The sequence below is a fragment of the Glandiceps talaboti genome, chromosome 18, assembly GCF_964340395.1.
Source record: "Glandiceps talaboti chromosome 18, keGlaTala1.1, whole genome shotgun sequence".
In the NCBI taxonomy this organism is placed as follows: domain Eukaryota; kingdom Metazoa; phylum Hemichordata; class Enteropneusta; family Spengelidae; genus Glandiceps; species Glandiceps talaboti.
The window spans coordinates 12,181,047-12,206,917 of NC_135566.1; the positions used below are offsets into that span (position 1 = coordinate 12,181,047).

Sequence of the window (25,871 nt, forward strand, 5' to 3'; positions counted from 1 at the left end):
ACACAGTCAAATAAATGAATTAAAACAAAAAACAACATTGCCAAACAGGCTCAATTTTTTTTTCTGCATTATGTTGTAAAATCAGAAGGATAGTCCTAAATTACCCCAAATTGTTGGGAAGATTATTTTTCTGTAAATGTTTGCAATTTAGTGCAGTAGCGTAAAATGAGTAACTTACACTTTTCAAGACAATGGAGATGAGACACTACAAATTAGAACAGCAAGATGGAATGTTTGAAATTGTTCGCTGTCATTATAAAAGTTACAAATGTACCATAAAGGCTTAGAGTACCAACCCGAACATTACTATTTTGTACTTTGTATGTTTTTTTCCCCACTGCCTGCCATCGTTATGTATAGATCAACATAGTCGTACTGCACGTTTCAAGTTACTGTTCACCAGCTCTGTTTGATACAACCATGCAGAAACCAATAGGAAACTGCACATGCTACACTTCAAGATAGCAAGATTGAATGAATACAGTTTCTTGTGACATTTTGTCAAAGTGAAATGAACTAATGTGCCACCACGAGATAATCAAAACAGTGGTACCCACATGTCTGCATGTAGTTGCAGTACGTTTAAATGGTTTATTTCGTAACTGACAAAAAGTAGCAAGAAATTGCAACTTTTCTATCTAAGTGTAGATTATGATGGTTCTTATTGATTTCTGCATGGTTGTATCAAACAGAGCCGGTGAATGGTAACTTGAAACGTGCTGTAGATGTGCCTGAAAGCCGACAATTTGGATTTTGGTAATCAGGTACATTCTTCAGGTAATACTAGCAAGCTCCTACGCATCGATATCCCATAATCTATCGCTGCCTTCAGTGGTGCCATGTTTGCCTTATCACAGAGTTTATATTACACGTTTGCCACCTTTTTGAAGTGGATACTGTGACACACACCTTTGGAGGTTTTGATAATAATTAATTCATAAATAGAATACATTGCCTCAATTTTGAAATACATTCTGTTAAGTTACAAAAATTCCACCAAAAGCTGGTGTCACATATATATACAAATTTTGTAGTTGTATGTCAACCAGCGGCCAGCAATCCTGTGTATACCTTGTCAAAATCTGTTCCATTGATTTAGAAATTTCACCACAGAGGAAAAGTTATTGAAAATTTGTATCATTTATCAACAAATCTTCTTGTAAATAACTTTCTTACTATTTATATTTGAACACTGGTTTTATGATAAAATCCAATATGGCCCCCACTGAATGCAGCGCTACTTTGGAAAGTTGGACCGGAAGTTGTGGAGGTCGACTTTTTTATGGTAGCACTGTGTAGGAGCTTGGTAATACTAGGTGTGGACTTCTGTATATATTGCACTATCTGACAAGACCTAATACTTTTGTAATTTTCAGAACCATTATTGTGTACTGAAATCTGTTATAGTCTAACATAAAATCTTTTTTCTTTCTTTTCCTAGACATAACACATCTCTTTGTTTTATATATTGAAATAGATATTGTTACTGCCATGCTTGTCTTGTCTACTGAAAAAAATACTACTACAGAATCTATTAACATGGTGCATAATTTTGATGTAAAAGTGTAAAGTTGTGTATAGTCTTTCTTTGATGTTGAAGTCATACATTACATCCTCTTGACTAAGTGTATCGTAAATTTCTTTTTAAAAATTGGTAATTTGTATACAAAAGTCTTTGATGTATGATGTCACGGTACACACCATTGTCATAGTACATGACGTTGTCATATTGTCATTGTATGTGACATTGCCATAGTACACGATATTGTCATAGTACCCGACATTGTATGATAGTACAAATCATTGTCATAGTACACGACTTTGTCATAGTACAAGACATTGTCATAGTACAAGATATTGTCATAGTACAAATCATTGTCATAGTACACAACATTATCATAGTACACAACATTGTCATAGTACAAGATATTGTCATAGTACACAACATTATCATAGTACACAGCATTGTCATAGTACACAACATTGTCATAGTACAAGATATTGTCATAGTACACAACATTATCATAGTACACAGCATTGTCATAGTACACAACATTATCATAGTACACAACATTATCATAGTACACAGCATTATCATAGTACACAACATTGTCATAGTACACAACATTGTCATAGTACACAACATTATCATAGTACACAGCATTGTCATAGTACACAACATTATCATAGTACACAACATTGTCATAGTACACAACATTGTCATAGTACACAACATTATCATAGTACACAACATTGTCATAGTACACAACATTGTCATAGTACACAACATTGTCATAGTACACAACATTATCATAGTACACAACATTATCATAGTACACAACATTGTCATAGTACACAACATTGTCATAGTACACAACATTGTCATAGTACACAACATTATCATAGTACACAACATTGTCATAGTACACAACATTATCATAGTACAAGATATTGTCATAGTACACAACATTATCATAGTACAAGATATTGTCATAGTACACAACATTATCATAGTACACAGCATTGTCATAGTACACAACATTGTCATAGTACAAGATATTGTCATAGTACACAACATTATCATAGTACACAGCATTGTCATAGTACACAACATTATCATAGTACACAACATTATCATAGTACACAACATTGTCATAGTACACAACGTTGTCATAGTACACAACATTATCATAGTACACAGCATTGTCATAGTACACAACATTATCATAGTACACAGCATTGTCATAGTACACAACATTGTCATAGTACACAGCATTGTCATAGTACACAACATTATCATAGTACACAACATTGTCATAGTACACAACATTGTCATAGTACACAACATTATCATAGTACACAACATTGTCATAGTACACAACATTGTCATAGTACACAACATTGTCATAGTACACAACATTATCATAGTACACAACATTATCATAGTACACAACATTGTCATAGTACACAACATTGTCATAGTACACAACATTGTCATAGTACACAACATTATCATAGTACACAACATTATCATAGTACACAACATTATCATAGTACAAGATATTGTCATAGTACACAACATTGTCATAGTACACAACGTTGTCATAGTACATGAGAGACACTGTCATAGTCCTTAACAATATCACAGTCTAGTGCACAGCACACGCAGTACACAACAATATCTCTGTATATGACAATAGCATTGTCATAGCAGTCAGCAATATGGCTCTTATGTAATCATGTTACCCTGTCCCATAGTTTATCAAGACTTAAATAGAAATAGATATTCTAGTAAACTTGCTGATGTACCCAAATGCGCTATATATGACTTGCATCATTTAAAAAGACCACCCTTTTGATATCTGTATTTGTACAGGGGTAAGTACATTTCTGATGGATGTAGCGACAAGTTATATTCCAACATATAAACCAATGCTAGACTTCCACTTCAAAAAGCAATGCTACATGAACCATCCAACTTCAAACAAAACTGTTTTCAAGCATATACCCAGTGATAGTTGAGTCAAATAATGTGGGGAGACTGTAACTGTGGAGAGACACCAGGCTGTGGGAAAACTATAGTCAAATTTAACATCCTCACAAGACTTGACTCGGCGTACTCAGCTAACCTGTCGTTATGATTAAAAAACAAGACTAGTGTAACTAAAAGTTGAAATGGTACAATTCTTTAATGTAAAAATGGTTTGATACCAAGTTATCGTCATAAAATGTGAAATCATAAAATAAAACTATGTATTCAGCATAGGAGTATTAATGTGCCATGAATGATACATTTAAACAAAAATATTTGGATAAAATTGGTCAAAAATATTCATTGTGAAGTTGATTTTCTCTATGATAATTCAGCCTATCAGTTTTCATGAATAACATTTTAAGTCACAAACTAGACTTTGACCCCAAATGAAGTAACAATGGTGCAAACAAACCTTTCCAAATCATACATTATGTTTTATAAACCTCGCTGATGCAACTAAGGGGGCATCTGTTAACTGCTGTTGTAAAAAAGCTAGTTGTTTACGATGATGGCTGGATTTTTGACTGCTACTCTTGTTCTCCATCCAGCTTATCCTGGTAGCAATTCCAACCTGTTATTGAGTTTTGGAAATGTCCACTTAAGCTGATTGGTCACAATGAGGAGTGATTATTATTACATCAGACTGTTTGATTATTCAAATGTGGTCATTATGTAAATGAACATTGAACTCCAATGAACAAGTGTGATGATTTACATGTAATGTTGATAATGTGTCCATTTATACATGTAAGCATTCTAATAAGTCTTTGGAGGATGTGGCTTAAAATATGGGTTGAAATTGCTACCAGGACAAGCTGGATAGAGAACAAGTGTATAGTGAAGTCACTGTAGATGCAATGAGTAGACAGGCCAAGTTTGGTGGGGCTCAGTTTGAAATACTTTAGTTTGGGTATAGTTTTGCATACATCACCAGTTCCTCAAGTTCAGTCTGACTATGATACGCAATACAGTTTATAATAATATAAATTTACTTTATAATGAAATATAATCTCACCAAGATGTTGAAATATCCAAGCCTTTCATTTATTGTATAGATGTGATATCTTCAGTTTTCATATGTTTTGTTTGATTGAGGACCTATTCCGTACAGTGAGATCTACAATGGGTTCCCCAATTAGCTCATCTACAATCTATGTGGGAACTCATAGTGGAATTCCATGCACAGAATAGATCCTATACCTAGTATTATTGAGGTATTTTAATATCAAGATAAATATTTTCACTTTAATATCAATTGTACATGTTCACATATTATGTTATTGAGGGAAGGGAACGTTTTGTCATTAAAGGCTGTGTGTGTAGCAAACCTCAAATTTTGCCAAGCCATATTGTTCAGTTCAGTTCAACATGGTTGAACCATTTGCAGGCTGTATTCCTCAAACTGTTGCTTTGACTGCCGAGTTACGTTAATAGCCATGTTTACATTTGTAAAGGTAGGACATCCTGCCACAGGTTGGATATGTTTATATTTATTTGAAGGATTTTGAACTTTGGAAATAAACAAAGTTCACATCTACAGCAAATTCAGGAGTCCTAAATATCTCTCTTAGGTGCTGCACTTCTGCAGAGGTGTAGAGCACTGTAATCTGCATGAGTGTCTACACAGCCTCTAAACTGGGCCAAGTCTTATGTACACCTACGATAGGAATTGAGGGACTAATTTTGGTAGTGTGAACACAGCTAGAGATGTCTCAAAGCTTAAGTCAACGTTTTGTGTGTCTAGCTGCATAGATGGGTTAGATGAAAGCACATAATCTTGTCACCAAGTACATATAGCTAGTAATACGTGAAAGGTGTCTGTCCCTATTGAAGTGCATATCATTTCCTTCAGTGTTCCTATAATTTGCATTTATATTTCCTATTGTCCTACATTTTCTATGACTTCTATTTCTTTGACTGTAGTATGAAATGCTGTTGATTAACACTTCAGTATTGAAGGTTTTGATTTGAACCAACATGGCTAAAGACAGCCGTGGGACTTGACAAAAAAGTATAATATCTTGTAATATCTTGGTATTTGTTCTTGATTTCAATTTCATATGTGAATGTATTAAAATGCTAATACCGGTAATTGAAGCAATGTTACTTCTTCATTTTACACCTGACAAAACTACTGACAATTATATACATGGTTCATACATTGTGGCTTGTGTAACATCATTAAATTTCCAGTCCAGTCCAGGAATTTCAAAAGTACTCTGTGGAAGTCCAGGAATTTCAAATCATTCCTTGGAAGTTTAGGATTTTCCCATTCCTTGGATATGTAGGAGTTTCAAAGCATTTCTTTAAAGTTCTTGAGGTCTTGAAAACTATGGGAAGTTTCCAGAAAATGAAAGTTATTATCAGATCACCCATAAAGTGATGAACAATTTAAATAGTAGTTTGTTAGTGAGATGTACATTTTATTTGAAAAATACAGCTGGAGAATGACAGTAATTGACTGAAAAAGTCCTTGAAAGTATAACTGGACAGGGCTGGAAAATTTAAGTGATTAAGTATGAATCCTGCACGTAATTTTTTAAATTTATATTTATTTGAGATCATAATTTTATCCAAAGAAATTATGTTGTTGAAGCATTTATACTCATTTGATAGTCTTTTCATAGAAACTATACATAATGGAGAGGTTTTAAAGATATTAAGTAACTTTTCACATAAATACCAAATGAAATTTGTCAATTCTTGGTTCTGAGTTGTTCCTTTTGTAGTAGGGTACGTAGAACTCTTCAAGAAATACAGTAAGGAGAATGTCCTTGTTGTCTTCACTTTAGAAATGTCCTGCTTAATAGCGAGATTCTGCTTATTGACTTGTTTGAGGCCACTATAGTAATAAGTGATATGAGGCAAAGTAGAGTTTACTGTCAATTTTCATCTCAATATGTTGAAGTTGCGTGCAGCATATGCAGGATTTCTCATGGGATCAACCCACAACGTCACGTTATGTCGCATGAATATAACAAAATTAAAAGATACCAATTTGGATGAACTTAGGATAAATCTTGTAAATGCTGTACATTCAACAACCAATAAGTATGAACCTTGTAAACACTTCATATCAACAACCGATCATTTTGAAGCTTTCAAATGCTTCAAAGTTAACCAATCAGGCCGAATTTTTGTAGGTGCTTTTCATTTCACACTCAAAATGCAGAACATTGGTAGAAAGTACGATGGTATTTATTATTCCCTCTCTTGATTTGCATGTGGTTGTCTTCCTAAAATGCAGAGCCTTGGTGATAAAAGCTTGTATTTCATCCAATCCATTAGAAATGAACTGCCAGCAGTCATATAATGTCATATAATATATGTATTTCACGAAATCTCTCCAGTGTGAAACTTTTTTGTGGATGTACAGTATTCTCTCTGCACTTGCACTTGATTGAGCCAAATATCACCACTATTGTACAGCACTTTCCTTGTTTTTGTCATTTTCATTGACATTTATCAGTTGTCTTTCTTCCAAGTGTCTTTGTATTGTTACTGTAATAATTAAAAAAAAGGAAAGGAATACAGCATTTGATAAATCAATGTACATTAACTGTGTCTCAAGTCTATTTGTCTTAAACTTGATGGTAATGGTTGATCAGGAGTGATTGAGATCCAAGTGATTAGAATTTGAATGTGTGTAAGGTATGTAACTTGGAGATGTGTACTACCATGTACAAAGGTTATATGGGATGTACCATTGTTTCAACCATGGTCTCAATTCCAGTTAACAGAACACTTTGGTCTCCATTAACAGCATAGCTTTAATGCAATGAAATTGTCCTCAAATTTGTTAACCATCAATTAAACTGTTTGAAATCTTGTTAACTATCACAATGAAAATGTCTGCAATCTTGTAAACTATCAAAAAGGCACTGTCCTTGAACTTGTAATGGTGTGGTATTGGAGTCCTCTCTATGAACAGGAACTATGCATCGTGGTAAATCACACCTCTTTTACGCCATCATCCAAGACACACCATTATATTGTTATTTCTCAGTGTCGCGGAAGAAACAACAGCTCTGGATTGTGAGAATGGAAATCGGTAAAAATTGCATAATCATGGAAGGGAACATAGATTTGATCTTTTGCCATCCTAAAGGAAAGCTCCTAGCTTCCCCATAGCTTTCATGCTCACCCTCCCTGTAATATTGGCTAATGGCAATGACTATTGAACTGAAACGATTATTCTGGAATAAGGACATAATTTACATGAATGTATTTAACTAAGTAATCCTTACTGGCCAATTATATTTATGTATTTATATTGTGATTATATTATTTCATATTAGTTTGTCTATTCATAGATGTAAAAACTGCATTTTTATACTGTTTTTTAATCAAAAGAAAAACAGTTGCTATTTAAGTTTTTAACATAACATTCAGAAGTTTTGTGATGAAGTGTTGACAAACATAGAGGGATGCATGTATCTCTGGCAATCATCTTAAGTCCATAAATAGTTTGTCAGAAATATTTCATCTTTTTAAAAGCATTTCCATTTTTATAACGAGACAACATTTATGGCAATCTCTCATATTATGACAAGTATTACATGTAAAAACAAATGGTGTTTATTCTTACTTCATATGACTGTGAGGGCGCTAGTTAGGAGAAAAGAAGATACGAACAAACAAACTACTTCCGTATTTCCGTCACCTGTGTACGAGTATAAAGTTGGCGTCAGATTCAGATTCAGATTCAGCTAGCGTCATATTGAGCGTCAGATTCAGCGTCAGATAGCCTCAGATCCGAAGACACCCGACGGACTCAATCAAAACTGAAATAATACCGTTGAGACTACAGGGAAAGATTCCACTTCACAGCCTTTTGATGGAAGATGGAATGTCTCTGCTTGCACAATTTTTAAATTTTAAATTCAAATTTTAAAAAATGACAACATATTACATACGTAAACTTAACTTTTACCAGACCATGTACATTATTGGCAAAACGTATCAACCAACGAACATACAGTGGCTGAACTTGGGGCTATCAATGTCTCGGTTGCAAGTATTTCAACTCTATTTCACATATTTTTCCCAAATAAAAATTGTGCAAGCAGAGACATTCCAACTTCCATCAAAAGGCTGTGAAGCGGAATCTTTCCCTGTAGTCTCAACAGTATTATTTCAGGTTTGATTGAGTCCGTCGGGTGTCTTCGGATCTGACGCTGAATCTGACGCTCAATATGACGCTAGCAGAATCTGAATCTGAATCTGACACCAACTTTATACTCGTCACCTGTGTAATCCCCGCGAAAGTTGCAGATTCCTGCCTAAAAATGGGTATTTTAGAGAGGATAGCAGAAATCGAGGCTGAAGTAAGTAGTAGGTTAATGAATCCCGGGTTAAGATGTAAGCGTTGTCTTTTTGTAATGTTGTAATCGAGAACCATACGTTGTCAGATTGACAACACACGTGTGGTGTGGTACAATGTATCGAAAAACACATTCACAATAATACATACTGTACCATACATTCTCATCTGTGTTGGTATCAACGACATAATATGATAATTTCAATCAACACATTTTAGGAATATTGGAACGAACTGAATACTTAACTTGTCGATAAATTATGATGTTTTCCTCCGCCCCTTTCCTAAAAAAAAATATGTGAAATATTTCTGTTCCGGGAGATCATATAGCGCCCGCTATGGTTTTCATATTCATAGAAGTTTCTTGAACACTTTGTTAATTATATTTAATATGGTGGTTGTGTAGTTTTTCCTTGTTTTATATCGTATTCTTTTATATTTGGTGTATATAATACATACGTTGATTTCATGTTTTTTCAAAATAAAGTTTTCAGTTTTCAACACTCCAAGTGAGTAAACTATTAGATTCTCGTTCAAGAATAAATGCCAGACTTAAATCTGGTACCAATTTCTTACTTTTCCACTAAATTTTTGATTTGTGATCCTACTTTTGCAGATGGCCCGTACACAGAGAAATAAAGCAACAATGGGTCACTTGGGTCTCTTAAAAGCAAGGTTAGCTAAACTCAGACGAGAGTTAATCACTCCAAAGGGAGGTGGTGGTGGTACTGGTGAAGGTAAGGTATCTCATTTACATACTCATGAATATTCAAATAGATTTACAAAGGTTATGTGAGGTCAAGTATGTAACACAGTGAGGCTGTTGTGTACTGTATTGGTATTGTTTGCCAATTCAATCATTCTTGCAGCACAAAGCAAAATGAACAAAATGATCTTGACCTTCCCAAATGCAAAAATAGTTTTGGACAATTCAGCACAAAATTGGAATAAAGTGTTATTATTTTTCAAAAATGTCGGTTTGAAGAAGTCACTAGTTTAGAATTCAAATTATATGAAGTGTAGAGTTTAACGAGTGACATGTTTTGCTTCAGTAGTTTTTTAGTTTAATTACTTGACTATCGCTATGACGACAAGGATTCAAAGATTTAGTTTACATGCCTCAAGTCATACTTATAACATGTATTGGTGTGTTATTTGACAGGTTTTGATGTGGCAAAAACAGGAGATGCCAGGATAGGCTTTGTTGGTAAGTTTACTTACATATAACGTCTCACAGCAAGTAATAAAGATGTATGTAACTGTAACTAAGAACTTATTGTAGTAACGGTCATGATGGGTTGAAAATTACTTGAAACAATGTCAGTGAACTGTAGATAAACAACCTTGCAGTGAACTTGACATGTAAAGAATCAATGTATGATTATACGTTGGTGAAAAACTACCCCCAAAAACATGTGAATTGACATGATTTATTAAAACTGATGTTACTCAGACCTAATTACTTGGCAAAGCTCGAGTGGAACCCAAGATCTAGGAAGAGTGACACTTGATATCAGTGTTCATTTAATATAATTTATTTACAAAGCCGTTTAAGTGTTATATATCAGCTGCGTGGAGCAGAGGTAAAAATGTTCTCTCTCTACAAAGATGAGGACTAAAACTGACTAACATAAAAGACATGCCTCTTTAGAATTAATTTATAAAATTTTATGTAACAAGGAAATCACTCCCTATTTTATTTATCAAACTAATCTAAGTTTGGTTGATGTTTTGACTTAAAATCTGTGTTGATGTTTGGTTATCAGGATTTCCATCTGTTGGTAAATCTACACTTCTAAGTAATCTGGCTGGTGTCTATTCAGAGGTAGCTGCTTATGAGTTTACAACGTTAACCACTGTACCTGGTGTTATCAGGTATAAAGGGGCAAAAATTCAAGTAAGTTTGGATTTATGAAAAGATCAAACTCAATGATTTTATGTGTTTCTACCAAATAGAGAAATAGTTCTGTAAAGACGGTAATGATGTATTTGAAGATTGTCTCAAAACTAAACTCCTATGGTGTGCTCTAGCCATTCCGCACTATTGAAGAGAACATTGCTCTGAAAATCGGCGCTATAGAAAGTTAATTGATTGACTGACCAACCGATCGACTGTGTTTTGAAGTGAAATACACATAACACAAGAATTAATTTTCATATACATTGTTAACATTTTTCAAGAAATTTGGACTGCAAACCTTGGGCCTGGAGAGAACCCTAAAAATAAGATGAAAACTGGGTAGAAGTCATGCTTATTAAATAACGGTAGCAATGTGTATATATCATATAATCAATTTCCAGAAAGTAGAAAGAACCAGACACCTTTGCAATGTATACTTTAATTTAATGACATTCTGTCCACATACTTAAAATAACTATTTTATATTAATAATTATGTTTGATACCAATTTTCATATTTTTTTGAATTTCAGTTATTAGATCTTCCAGGTATTATAGAGGGCGCTAAAGATGGTAAAGGAAGAGGAAGACAAGTTATTGCAGGTGATACAATAGATATAGTCATAGGGGGTCTTGTGTACTACTAACGCATTCATGACATAGGGGGTCTTGAGTATTGCTTAACCATACACATACTAGTTTGCCATTGCTTCACATAGCTGCTTCTTATAATGATAGCAGGATAGGTGAAGTTTATATTGCCCAGTAACTTGTGATTTTTGACAGATAGTATTATTTTATGAAACTGATTATTACCAAAATATTTACTTTGCATGTACTGTAATAAAGTATTACCGGGATACAGCACTGATTTATGGTCAGTTATACATGCTATTTGTGTACTATGAAAGCAGTCACTCTCATTGTTAATTAGAGTCATTATTCTGTATTTCTTTCAGTTGCCAGAACTTGTAGTTTAATTCTGATTGTACTAGATGTACTCAAACCTTTGCAACATAAAAGAATTATAGAAAAAGAACTTGAAGGTTTTGGTATAAGGTGAGAATATATATCTCAGGTTTATTTACTACTGGTACTAAGGAGATTATGAGATCAGTTGGTTTGTACATGATGATGTAGTACAGTAATGTAGAGTCTATGGCACTATTTCAGCCTGAGAATCGTACAAAGATATTTGTTTGTGTTTAAATGACCATTCCATTCAATAACAAGTGTCACCTTATGTTCTACTAGAGGATAACTTGCCACTTTTTGATATGATTTTGAAATGATAAATATGACCACTGGTAATCCAGCCTTCCGTTTACTAAGATAGATGTAAACTAAATCTATTTGTTCTTCAATGTAGTAGATTACACAAGTGGGTGATAGCGGTTCCTCTGCTGTTGTGCGACTGTAATCACCCTGTGATTAAGCTATTGGTAATATTGGAAGTCTCTAAACAGTACACTCCAAGTTCATGGAACTCTGTCAATAAAACTCTGTGATGCCTCCCTACTGAGACTATAATTAAACCAACATCCATTCAATAGCTTATCACTGTTTGTATCAACATGTTGTGAGAACAGTTTTGGTTTGTGTCTGTCTTAGTATTAAAACCGAAGGCTCAATTACCAGGGTAATATAAATATAACTTAATCTGGAATAGTGGTTCGCAAAGTGTCTTTAGTGGCCAAGATGACTGAACATTGATCAGATCAAGATATGCAGAGACACACTTCCTTTACAAGGCTTGTTAGTGACTGAATTTGTAGTATACATTATATGCCTGTCTGGTAGGATTATCACAACATGATAGAGACTTCTACATACATTGTTACCCCAATGGTAGTGTCATCACAACCCTACAAAACTGTGTCCTAAGTATTAGAGAAGAGCCCCAAATTTCAAAATTAAGTTCAATCACAGAAACTTTACTATAGGGACAGCAAATCTGAAAACAACATTGTTACTTAGAAAATAATCTTCTTGTTGTCTTTGATTGTTACAATCATTGTCAGTTATACTATCGTTTCCCTTGTGACAGAATAAATGTTAAAGTGACATATTTTCATTCTTTTTTCTCCAGGTTAAATAAAACTCCACCTAATATATCATTTAGAAAGAAAGAAAAAGGTGGTGTTAACTTGACAGCAACGTGTGCACAATCACAACTGGATCTAGACTTAGTTAAGACTGTGTTGTCGGAATACAAAATTCACAATGCTGATATTACTCTACGATCCGATGCCACAACTGATGATTTGATTGATGTGATAGAAGGCAACAGAGCATTTATCCCATGTATCTATGTACTCAATAAAATTGATCAGATCTCCGTCCCTGTAAGTATTGACTTTATACTTGGTGTAGAGAATCGATATGTTACCAGTTCCAAGATGCATCGCACATCGATGCAAATCCTACTTGAGAAAACGATGTTAACAAAACTCGATAAATTGCAAAAAAAAAACATATGTAGAATATTTATTGTTGTACATACAGTTACAAACTTTTTACACATTTTTTAGCTTTTTGCAATGTATTGTGTTACAAACACAGACTTGGTCAATGTTGTTTCACTTTCATTTTTCAAGTAGGAAGCCATGATAAAATTGTTTTATAAATTAAAAATCCAAACTAAATACCCAATCCTCATCCATATGGCCACTTTAACAATGAATTCTAGAAATGTAATTTCAAAGTGTTTTTGAAGGGAAACAGAGAATGAACATGCTATAACGTCATTTTAATTACAAGGACAATTTAAGTTGAAAGTTGAAAAAACAAGAAGTTGTTAATCTTTGTTTTATTTCCAAGGAATTGGATATAATCTACAAGATTCCACATACTGTACCTATATCAGCACATCATAAATGGAACTTTGATGATTTACTAGAGAAGATATGGGAATACCTTGACCTTGTTAGAATGTAAGTTATTCACAACAATAACACTTATAGAACCTCCCGTCTAGTCTAAGTTTCATAGCATTTGAAATCAAACATACAATGAAACCAAGAATGCACAAATTGGTTGCTGTCCCCATAAGAATAATAATACTTAACTAGAATCCCTCATTCAATTTCCTATTGTCGGTCAAATTACATGTACTACTATGGAAAACAAGGTATCAGCAGACTAAGATCGACACAAAGTAAAACCATTTTAGTTATTGCTTGTGACAGATTACACAAGTGAGTGATAACATTGCCTTGGTTATGTGGATATAATCACCCTGTAATAAAGATAGTGTGAACACTGAATACACACCCACATTCACACTCAAAGCAGGTCTTATTGATTGGTTGTCAGGGCAACATGGTATTCATATTGTTACATTTGTCACTGTACAGTTACACCAAACCTAAAGGTCAGTTACCAGACTACGAAGCTCCAGTCGTTTTGAAAAGTGGTCAATCCTGTGTGGAAGATTTCTGTAACAACCTTCACAAAGCCATCATGAAGGAATTCAAGTATGCCCTGGTATGGGGATCCTCAGTGAAACACAATCCACAGAAAGTTGGTAAAGAGCACTTGCTTGATGATGAAGATGTCATCCAAATTGTCAAAAAGTAAGTCTAGATTATCCAAAATTTGGATTGAAAACACTGCAGAGTATACTATGTTGTGATGTAAGTTTGGCATTAATTCTCACGTTATTGACGTAGTGGAGCACCGCTCTAGAAAATAAAGGGTTCTTGAGAGTCATTTAATGTAGTAGTTTTTAATAACATTATGTGTGATTTGCTGAGAAAAACAATTGAAACCGTTTCCATGTTCCTTGTTCAATGTAGGTTCCTTGCATATCTGCTTCGTGGGAGTCAGCAGATATACAATATTATGTAATAACTGAACATGAATGTTCATGGTTCCTGAGTGCTTGCTACTTTCATGTAAAACTATCACTGATCAGTGCAAAGTACAAACTTAAGTTAGTTCGTCTATTTCAGTAATAAGGGATGACCTCACAATGTCACACAAGCGAACTGTGTTTGTTTATGGGGGGGGGGGGGGGGGGGCTGGAATCAATGCAATTGGTGAACTTCATTTTCACATTTCTAACCAAATTTAGGAAAAACTTTTACACCTTCAGTGATAACAGGTTCTGTATTTACTACTGCGATGTTCATAAGTTGATTAAAATTTACTTCTAATGTGATATACAGTGCTGGGTTTCCGGTTACCGGGTAGTATTTTAATGTGTTTACCATCATGTTTTTACATTGATCATAATGGTGTGGCCGCTATAATTTTCACCATGGTTTACATCATATAAATGTGTCAATGTCACACTCGTTGATGTTCATTTAGGGACGGGATCTATGTCCTAAATTAACAAAGTTCATTTATTGAGCTTGTGAAACATTGCGTGATCATCCCTAAGTTGTGCTACAATACCACTTTCGCTATTTTCATATTTTAGGTTGTCCTAAACAGGACGTGTTAAAAGAAATGTCATAATATCTTGTACTTTTCATCTCATTTATTACAGAATTTAACCATACTATATTGGTCAGACAAACTTTTGAAGACCATTGGATTATTCAGAATACCACACAATAGATGCAATAGTAAATGGTTTATATCTGGATAAATGCAGCTGAAAGAAAAAATATTCAGTTCCATCACTGATATTGTTTCTCATGGACTTGCTATACATGACAGAAATTATGAAACCTGTAACAAAATGTTGCCTGGCTGGACAAAAATCTTACCAACATTGCTACATTTTATCATCTGGTACAACACATTGCTACATTTTATCATCTGGGGCAACACATTGCTACATTTTATCATCTGGTACAACACATTGCTACATTTTATCATCTGGTACAACACATTGCTACATTTTATCATCTGGTACAACACATTGCTACATTTTATCGTCTGGGGCAACACATTGCTGCACTTTCTCTGTGCCAATGGTGAGCTACCATTATCAGTTACATGTATAATGTAAGGCCAACATGTGAAGGTATTAAACCTAATGTTGTGGTATTCATTCTGATATTTTTGAGACAGTCAATTGACTACAATGTAACAATTGTACTTCAATGTTTGCCATGCCAGACAATATGTGGAAATGTTAATCAGCCAGATTCAACTCCTCTGAAATCTTTGTCTGGCCAGATGATAAAATGTAGCAATTCTGGTAAGATTTTTGTCAAGGCAGATGACGTTTTGTTTCAGGGTTCGTGGTTTTCACTCTAGCACATGAATTATGGTATTGTTGAACATCAACACATACTTTAGATCACATTAATTTTACCTCCTATATTTTGTTTTGTTCTTTTCTGTTTTGATTGTGATATCGCAGGAATAAACTATCAATCTATGAATTGAGAATGATAAGAACCAAGACATGTTGTTCTGTACAAATAGTTTGAATGAGATTCCACTTTTGATGTGTATTCCAGTGTTCATGTTTATGAATGATCTCTAGTTGCAAAAAGGCAAGACCACCTGTTGATGTGTGTATATGTATGTGTGTGTGTGTGTGTATGTATATGTGTATGTATGTATGTATGTATGTGTGTGTGTGTATGTATGTATGTATGTATGTATGTATGTATGTATGTATGTATGTGTGTGTGTATGTGTGTGTATGTATGTATGTATGTATGTATGTATGTATCATGGTATGTGTGTATGTATGTTTTGTGTGTGTTTATGTGTGTGTGTGTGTGTGTGTGTGTGTGTGTGGAGTGCAAAAGTTACAAGGAGTACACTCCTGATGTTTGAAATGAATATTCCTTTACAAAGGATAAATGCAAGTAGCAAACCTGACTCACAATCTCTACTGACATAGTACGATCCTCCACAATTCTGATAAACGGTACAGTGAGTGAAGTCATGTTAATTTTAAACATGACTTCAGAAAATAGGGTAGGTTGATGGGTCGGAATTTTATTATATTTTAAATTTAAAAATAAATAAATAGATAAACTGCTTCGACCCCCAACATGCGAATAAGATACTCGTCAATCACAATACTTCCATGAGAGTTTGATGAGGTGTAAAAGAAGTAAATGAAGACAATTATACATGTAAGGTAAGTAGACGAACACAGATGAGGTAAATGCAGGAAGGTAACACGGAAACAGAAGTAAATTGTGAAGAAAAAAATATCCCTAAGATTTAAATTAAAAGTGACTGTCCTACTTTGATATGAAATGGTTTCCCTGCAATGTGGTGCTTTCCTTCAATGTATAATAGCAACGTACGCTTGATTGAATAAATATATTGTGTTTATTAAGAAAAAGCGACGATTTGTACTTATTCAAGTTATTGGTTTTCCACGGAGGATTATTTCTCCCGAAATATGGTGTCCCTCTTTCGGAATTTCTAACAACATTGTGTAAATGAATTTCTTTTAAATCGCTCTCTTTGTCGTTACCCCCTTTGTGTCCGGTCATTCACTTATCAATGTGATATTACCAATATCCCAAGAATGTACGAAAATAAACGAAGTTGAGTTATCGAACTGTTCCGTTATTATTTCAATGTATCTGATAGTTTTACCGATATATTTATTAATGTTCAAAAATCGCCTCTAAATTTTCTGTTTTGGATTAAAAACTAGTCTTCTAAAATATGAACCATGGGCACATGTTGATATGATATTGGCAATACAAAGAAACTGACATTTTTCAACTGTTACATAATAAGTCGTTTTCATCGTGAAAAGCAAAGGCCGATTGTTCCCGAAGAGCAAATCACGGAAAACTCGGTAACTGTCGGCGTATGTTTGAACAAAAGAAATCCTTCAAACCTACTCGAGGCGATTACAGAGCTTTTAGTTCTCCTATTAACACCTGTGAGCATTACCCATTGCTCATGGGTTCACCCCTTGCCTGTGGTGTTAACTGATTCCCGTAATTTTCTGTTTCATCACCTCATGAATAAAAAAAATAACAATTTTTAAAACTCAGTTGTCACGATTACTTAGAGACGATGTGTGAGGGCACTCTATCACGGCGTACCATACACATGGGCCGGGATGGCTTGATTCTGGGATTACGTAGAGACAATATTTCAGATCGGTAGCTAGTTGGGGCTAACTGTTTGTAGTGTCAGAACGACTTACATTTGTATTAAATAAAAGTTGAAAAGAGTCAGTTTCTTTAATTTGTATTGCCAAGGCCAATAGCTAGCAACATGTGTGTCCATGGCCCAAGTAAAGTATATTTTATGATAGGGCGCCCTCACACATCGATCTCTAATAGTGACAAGCTTTAAATTTTTCACTTTTTTTATTCATGAGGTGATGAAACAAAAAAATACGGGAATCAATTAGCGGCACAGAGAAGGGAGGGGGGGGGGGGCATGAGCAATAGGTAATGCTCACAGGTGTTAATTGGGGGGGGGGGGTCGCAAGCTCTGTTATCGTCTGGAGTAGGTTTGAAGGATAGTCTATCAGCTAGCCCTCGGATGTTCTTCCGATAAAATACGACACACAACCGAACAACGCTATCGAGGATGGGCAAGCCCTCACATGCGAACTTCGTTCGCTTATAGTTATAGCATCGAAAGAAAGCCCGAACGTCTAGCAGCAAGACTAGTTTGAAGGATTGCTTTTGTTCAAACATACACCTGACAGTTACCAAGTGAAAAATGTAACTTTTCTTTATTTCTGCATCAAAAACTCTAAAATATCATTTACTTAGGCCTGGGCATTAGTTGCTATTGGCCGTACAGAGAAACTGTCATTTTTCAATTGTTACACAATACTAATGACTTTTCATACACTGTTTCCATTAGTCTGTAAGGTACGCTGTGACGGGGCGCCCTCAACCATCGGCCAACCCCTAACACCGAGAGGAGGCCGGTGAGGGCGAAACGTCATGACGTATCTTACAGTCTATGTTTCCATAGGAATGTCTTTTCAAACAGATGGCTTGTCGATTTCATGCTGAGGTATTGACAGACTCATATAGCCACACAGAGAAACGAGAAGACTTTTAATGTGATAACATTACATGGCAATTTTATTAACATTAATATTTCTCTCGCTCTATACATCACAACTTGCACATACACAACTCAAATAAAATTATCAATTTGAAATCTTCTCCATGAACACTCGTTCTTTTTAAACATTTGCATTATATCACAAAAACCGTTGTCACTCGATCATCCCATCACAAATTAATTTTGTTCAGTTCTAGGATAATACATGGCGAGTGACATCATGTCTCTATAGGAAGTGGTTTGGCCATCATTGAGGCAACTCACTAGCTCATATATCCCTAGATAGAATGTGTAATATTAACACTGTCATCATATCTACATTCTGAGGAGAGTATTCCTACATCACTGGTTGAAAATTACAACACTTTTTTTACAGTATTACATGTGACGTGGCTGTCTATAGAGGCAATGAGATAAAACGACCAGCACAACAACACATTATAAAGTTGAACTTCATATCAGTTTTAAAGACCTCTCTTCTCTGACAAAACCATGGTAAATTCTACAACTTGTAGTACCTGGTGTAATATTTGTGTTGTAGGCTCAGATATGCTAATTCTACAAACCAATTCATCTCAGACCTCTGTGCTTTAAATGTGTTTCATAGGTCTTTCATCGTTATTGCAAAACACTCCCTAGTTTTGAAAATGTTTGTTACTGTCAGCTATCGACTACTTTTTTCATCTTCATTTCAAAACACTTCATAGTTCTGAAAATCTACATCATTGCTAGCTATCGACTACCTTTTTATCTACAGAACTTTCAGCTAAAACCACAGGGGTCAGGAGGGATAAACAGCATTTTTTTTCAAGGTTTCCTGAATTTCTAATATCATTTTCTTGTTTTCTCTCTCTACATTTCAAATAAATATTACCATTATAACTATCTCTTCTGTCTCGTTCCTATTTTCTACCGTCTTACCAGCATCTACCAACTTTTTGCATAAATTAGTGCACAGTTAATCCTAGAACAAACTCACAGGCTATTTGCCCAATTAACACATTACCCTCCCTGTGTAAACATCTATGATCAGACTAATGGCAACAGGAGTCTGATCAGATCATGAACAATAAATGCTGTTAATGCCCCCTGACCCCTGTGGTAAAAAAACACTAAACTGAATACAAAATAACTTTATTTACACAAGATTGTATTACTAACATTCTGTATGTCAATTATTCTAAACAATGACGACATGGCATGCATCGGGAAATTTAATTCATTTTTTGTGTTTCCTTTTTACATAAGGCCTCACATGAAGACAGAAAAAAAGTCAAACTGAAATGGAAAAATAAAATGATCAAAAGTGTGACATGTATATCGAATGTACATTGAATATGTAACTAACTATATACTAGTGCAGGGTATATACTAGTGCAGGGTATATGATGTTAAAGTTTAAATAAAATTGACAATAAAGATATGAAGTGAAAGTGTAGTAGAATGTTACTACCAAACCAGACCACAGACCCTTCATTAACGGTCTATGACCACAGTGACTAGTATACAGCACAATGTTGTTTATGTTTCACACATTTTTTTGTTACAATGTTGTTTACATTTGACACATTTTTTTGTTACAATGTTGTTTACATTTGACACATTTTTTTGTTACAATGTTCTTTACATTTGACACATTTTTTGTAACAAATACGTTTTTTTGCTACATTTTGTTACAAATTACAAAAAAAAAACACTGATAGTGTGCAAGCATATAAAATGCTGCATTTTATCTCACTGTCAACACAAATCACCATCACTTTGAGATGAAACAAGGAAGATTCAAACACAAAACTATGTTCAAGGTGAGATAAAATGTAACATTTCACTTGTGTGGGTGCTATCTGTGCCTGTATTTTGTTAACAAAAACGTAGTGCGAGATGTAAACAATATATTGTGCCACCTAATTCAAAGTCTATAGTCTCTCTGGTTTGGTAGTAATCCCAAATTGATGCCATAATGACACTGATGTTTAGGCCAAAAAAGAAAAGAAAAAAAAGAATTGTTTCTGGTCAGGACATCCTGTCTAAAATGCGATGATGCAAATTTTTTTTTGATTCTCAACAAACCTGTCACTCAATCTACTATGTATGGCAGTTACTGTTTTTTTATTTAGCACTTTAGAGCAATTGTGTATGTGGGGCAGATGTTATTTGCTTGTTCATGAATGGCTCTGCAGTTGTCTTCACTGAAGTTGGGAGAGTTATTTTTGTGTTTCACCCCAGATCTGCAGACTGCATGATCTGGACAAACACACAAGAAAGACAGATGTGAGGATATCTAAGTAATGCACACGCTGACCAGAAACAATTTTTTTTGTGCCTTATGCAAGGCTAGTTTCTGTACACAAACTAATAAAAATATTACCCCTACTAGGAATCACACTGTTTGTGGACTTGAATCAAATTGTTCTATTTCTATACTACCTTATCAAGAATGGTGCACAAAAATGATGTCTGGAAAATAACAACTCTGTAAAAACTATTTTCCATAGTACAACAAGAACACAGATTTTCATATATACATGTATATAGAGGTTTTTTTGTTAAATTAGTATTTCTGGGTATTTTTTATCACCCTATTCTAGCATTTTGTTTCTTCTGGTTTTTGTTTCATCTTCCTCTGCCTCTTTGTGTGGACAATTTTTGAGTTCCACATCATAAAAAATTTAATATCTACCCTTCTAGATTTTGAGAAAATTACGGTCTTTTGAATAACACAAACTTTCTTTTCCATCCCACACACAAAAAAAGATTGTAAGCACCAAATTCTACTGAGTAAAATTGATATTTGGCAAAGAAACATATAAAAGTTGACCATTGACTGTGTCAGATAAAAATATATTAGCCAAATACAAAGACTGTTCACGGGTAATACAGTTTCCTATATATACCTGATACTTATGATATTATTGTCAAAATGTTTGTTTTTATGTTTTGTCGTAATTAGAGAAGCACCTATGGTTGCCTAGTGATCAAACCCTGTCAACATCTCATTAATTTACAAGTTGTTGACAAACACTTTAAATGCTAAACTTGTACTGTTTACACACAGGCTTCAAGCCAGTGTACAGAGTACAATAATTCAGCTATTATACAACCAGCGACAGGCAAGCAAAACTTGTTACAAACAGGGAAAGTAAACAAATGAAATGGACTAGTAACTCTTGGCTCAGCATGTTGGAAATACATAGAAACAAGTATTACATTCCATCATTTGAGAAGAACAGTTGTATGGCCTCTTGACACAACAGAATCTCAAGTTCCTTAGGTATTTCATATACATGTAAAGAGGTTATAAAACTGCTCTTATCCAACCCTACATATCTCTGTACTTGCCAACATACTATACTAAGTGTTATCCTCAAATTCAGTTGTTTACTTTAGCTGTTTGTATCACTTGTAAATGCATGCCTGTTGCTGACTGTACTTGAAGAAGGATGGGTCTTTCGCTAGTACAAAGCATATTAACAGTTTTGAAAAAAAAAACTGTGAAAAATAATAGCTTTAGAGGCTTTACCTGGCATATATGTTATGCTACAAATATTGTGGTTCAAACTCAACACATCACTTCTGAAATTTACAATGTCTATATTCCAAAGAAGTTGCATACATCTGCTTGTCACTATTTTAACTGCATGAGTGAACACAGATGATCTGTTCTACAGTCTTACAGCTTTGTACACTGGACCAATTATATTTCAATACATACTGGGTTGTTGGAGCTCTAGTCCCTTACATCTTACTCCTAAACTCACAGCTTTATACATTGGACAAACTGTCTTTCAATACATGTAGGGTTGCTGGTGCACTAGTTTTGTATCTGGTACATATCTTCTATATGTATATCATATCTGACAAACTAAATGCAGTTTGCAGACAAAACTCATAGGAAGACCTTGTTCATATCTTAGTCAATAATCTACACATAAAAAGTACAAGGTTTAATACTTGTTCATTTCCATCTTAAAACTATATTTAGACTGAACTTTGAGTTCATTTTACGATTTTCATTCATAGTCCTTTTCCCAATCAACAATTTTCCTTTATCCACATTTTCTCTGTATGACATTTTGAAAGAGTTGAAATCAAATAAAAGTGACTAACTTCTGTTATTAGCAAAAAAAATGTGACTTTTAAAAAAAAAATATTCAACAATATGGCAGAGCAAGCAATCACAAAATTCATCATTTGTTGAGCAGTATGTTTACAGTAAGAATGCAATCTATGTACTACACCTAAAGCACATGATAACTATACAGGTAAGAAATGATGATGTCTTTATGGATGTCATAGATGAGCTGTGAGGGCGCACTTCTACTGAAATCAACATAGTCACATCATAGGATTAACTGCTGTGAGGGCGCACTTCTACTGAAATCAACCACATTCATAGGAGTTAACTGCCGATAAGTTTTCACTATGCATACATTTACTAAAACACACTAGCACCATTAAAATACATGGTCATGTTTAATTTCAGAATTGTAAAATTGTTTCTGTGCCGTTTCGTCACACTTCTGTTCCATTTCATCCACTTAGTGGATCTTCACGACAGTTGATGGCATACAGAAGTCGATCAGTCATTATCTGTTGACTGGAGTACTGTGGTAACTTGATCATAAACATACACGTTTCAACCCGGATAAACCTGGAGTCTGGGGAACCTGTAGAGATACCAAAGATGAAAACCATGTGTATAACTTGATTTGTAAGATGATGGTATAACTAATATACATTTGTACTTATATAGTTAAAGGGGAACACACTCAAGGAAATAGAGACTTTTTCATAAAATATGGGTTCTGGAGAGTGATTTCACAATATTACATCACATAAATAATTTACGATTTCAGAGAAATCTTTGCTATGGGCTACTGCATCATGGGAGTCAGCAGAAACAATGTATTCAATGGTTGAACATTGAATATTCATGACAGCTGCTTCACACTGAAGTGTATAACATTTTGTACTCATGAATATTCAGTGTTCAACCATTGACTAATGTATTTTTGCTATCTCCCATGATGCAATAGCCCATAGAAAAGATACCCTCTAAATGCACAAGACCAATTTGATGTTTCTCTGAAATCACAAGTAATTGTAGGTGATGTAAAATCATGAAATGACTCTCTGGAAGGCATCATATCGCTGAACACATGTACAACATGTACATATTTGGAAGTAATGATGGTGTGAAAGATATAAAAACAAAAGATTCTTACCACTTGGACCGTCAGGTGGTGCTATTTTCATAGGGTAGGGTGGTACATGGGCTGTTTCTGCATTGCCATCTTTACAGGGACATGTACATGGTATTCTCTCTTGATTACAGGCAAACTTGACAAATTTACATAATTCTTCCTGTGAGAAACTCTCTAAGGCATTCCAGAAATATTCAATGTGCGTGTCTGTCTCCATCAGACCAACTTGATACATGGTGTGAGACTACAGTGAAAAGTGAAATGAAAAGATGTGGATTTTAGCACTAGCTGTAACCGAGGTCTTATTTTTTCAGTCACACAGCCAACAATATATTCACTGAAAATTGTCAAAATAAACAAGACAAAGTACATGTTAATCAGTGGTCGATGTTTTCCATAAGTAGTACAGAAACAGGTTGAAATCGTTATCACCAGCGAGGGCGCTGTTTTTGGTATGGACCCATTAATCAACTTGATTTGATATATTGTGTATACAGCATGTTTATCCACAGGTGATTCAATACCGTTCATGGTGTACGATATTACGAGTAAGTTATTGTACCCAAGAAAATATTTTTTTTAGAAACATTCCAGTTGCAGCTAGTGCAACTTTAAGAAGTATAGCACACACACTGTGAGACTCACCTTAAGGAAATCTAGGTCTACTGTTGGCTGTCCACACGTTCTGAGTTCCATATCTTGTGGTGTCATTAATGGTAATAACTGCATGGGTATGACAGATGCCAGACCACAACGTACAGCCAATAACTGACCACTACATTCTAATTCCTGCATCCGTAGTCTAGTCACAGCCTCCACATACTCTAGCCTGTTTTCCCAGCTGAAAGAAAATGACAGAGCCGTTATTTTAGAGATTATTTTTGATATGAATATCAATGTGATATACCTAATAATATCAATTTATTCATATCCAGTTGTATAGAATTTTTTGGAAAGCTTACCATTCTTTAAGAAAATTTGTACCAGGTCTGTAAAAGCATTTCGTTGGAGAATTGTAGAATAAACAAGTCTCAGTAGAAGCATGGGTATATTTGTGTCTGCTCAAGTTTGATTTATGCATGAATCACTAGGTGTTATCAGGAAAACAAGGTACACAACTTGTTACCTCTGGACCAACCATGTAAGTAAGAACATAATATTATTACTCTGGTATAAATTGAGCCTTCAATTTACTAAGTTAGACACTATCTAAAACTACTGTTGCAATGTGTTCATACAACAGTGATAAGCTACATGTATTGAATGGTCACTCATTTAATTATAGTCTCAGTAGGGCGGCTCTCTGAAAACTAGTTTCATAAACTTGCTGTGTACTGTTTTGGGACCTCCAATGTTTACACTACCTTGATCACAGAGTGAAATTTTGCACAACAGAGGAACTGCTATCACCCACTTGTGTAATCTATACACAAGAGTTTTAGTGTGTGTCTACCTTAGTAAACCAATGCTGTATCAAAGCCTGACATACATTACAACATACTTATTGTCTTCTGCTGGTGATGTAATGTGCATAGACTATCGTTCATGTACACAGCGAATACCCCAATTTTGAAATTTGGCCTTGACGGTCCAAAGGTCATGGTTATTAAAAGACCAGTAGTGTGGTATATCAACTTACCTGACATAGATATTTCTACCACCACGTTTTAGTTCTACTTCAGTGCCAGTCATTGATGAGTATGTAAATCTATAAGGACCACTTTCCGAACACATCTCAGTAAACTCACTCTCATCCTCCAGCTGAACCAAAATAAACAAGATTTCAATTTTAGAATCAGAAGCTACATGTACTGGGTATATTTTAAAATGGCATGACTTTCTCAAGATTTGAAGGTAATAGTTTATTTTCTAATTTGGTTAAGGAGAGTCGTTCGTCCACATTTTCTACGGTCTTCACATTTGCATAATGTATATT

The 25,871-nt window shown here is 34.6% G+C and overlaps 2 protein-coding genes across 3 annotated transcripts in view; one reads left to right on the forward strand and one right to left on the reverse strand.

Moving 5' to 3' along the window:
• Positions 1 to 8,737: 8,737 nt before the first annotated feature.
• LOC144448816 (developmentally-regulated GTP-binding protein 1) lies at positions 8,738 to 16,104 on the forward strand. Of its 2 annotated transcripts, XM_078139120.1 has the most exons (10): positions 8,738 to 8,862; positions 9,475 to 9,595; positions 10,021 to 10,065; positions 10,625 to 10,755; positions 11,291 to 11,360; positions 11,717 to 11,816; positions 12,847 to 13,102; positions 13,578 to 13,690; positions 14,114 to 14,332; positions 15,253 to 16,104. In XM_078139120.1, the coding sequence occupies exons 1-10, from the start codon at positions 8,824 to 8,826 to the stop codon at positions 15,257 to 15,259; spliced, it is 1,101 nt and encodes a 366-aa protein (XP_077995246.1). In that variant the 5' UTR covers positions 8,738 to 8,823; the 3' UTR covers positions 15,260 to 16,104. The 2 variants fall into 2 exon arrangements, with proteins under 2 accessions (XP_077995246.1, XP_077995247.1); XM_078139121.1 differs by lacking the exon at positions 15,253 to 16,104 and having other exon boundaries at positions 14,114 to 14,336.
• A 6,795-nt stretch (positions 16,105 to 22,899) lies between these two features.
• The window catches only part of LOC144449673 (putative E3 ubiquitin-protein ligase HECTD4), a 68,440-nt gene continuing 65,468 nt past the window's right edge, over positions 22,900 to 25,871 (reverse strand). Inside the window, exons 60-63 of the mRNA XM_078140246.1 lie at positions 25,575 to 25,696; positions 24,581 to 24,776; positions 23,957 to 24,179; positions 22,900 to 23,398 (exon numbers count right to left, since the gene is read on the reverse strand). Coding sequence (XP_077996372.1) covers positions 23,262 to 23,398; positions 23,957 to 24,179; positions 24,581 to 24,776; positions 25,575 to 25,696 — 678 coding nt within the window. The 3' untranslated portion in view covers positions 22,900 to 23,261. The remainder of the gene's footprint in view (positions 23,399 to 23,956; positions 24,180 to 24,580; positions 24,777 to 25,574; positions 25,697 to 25,871) is intronic.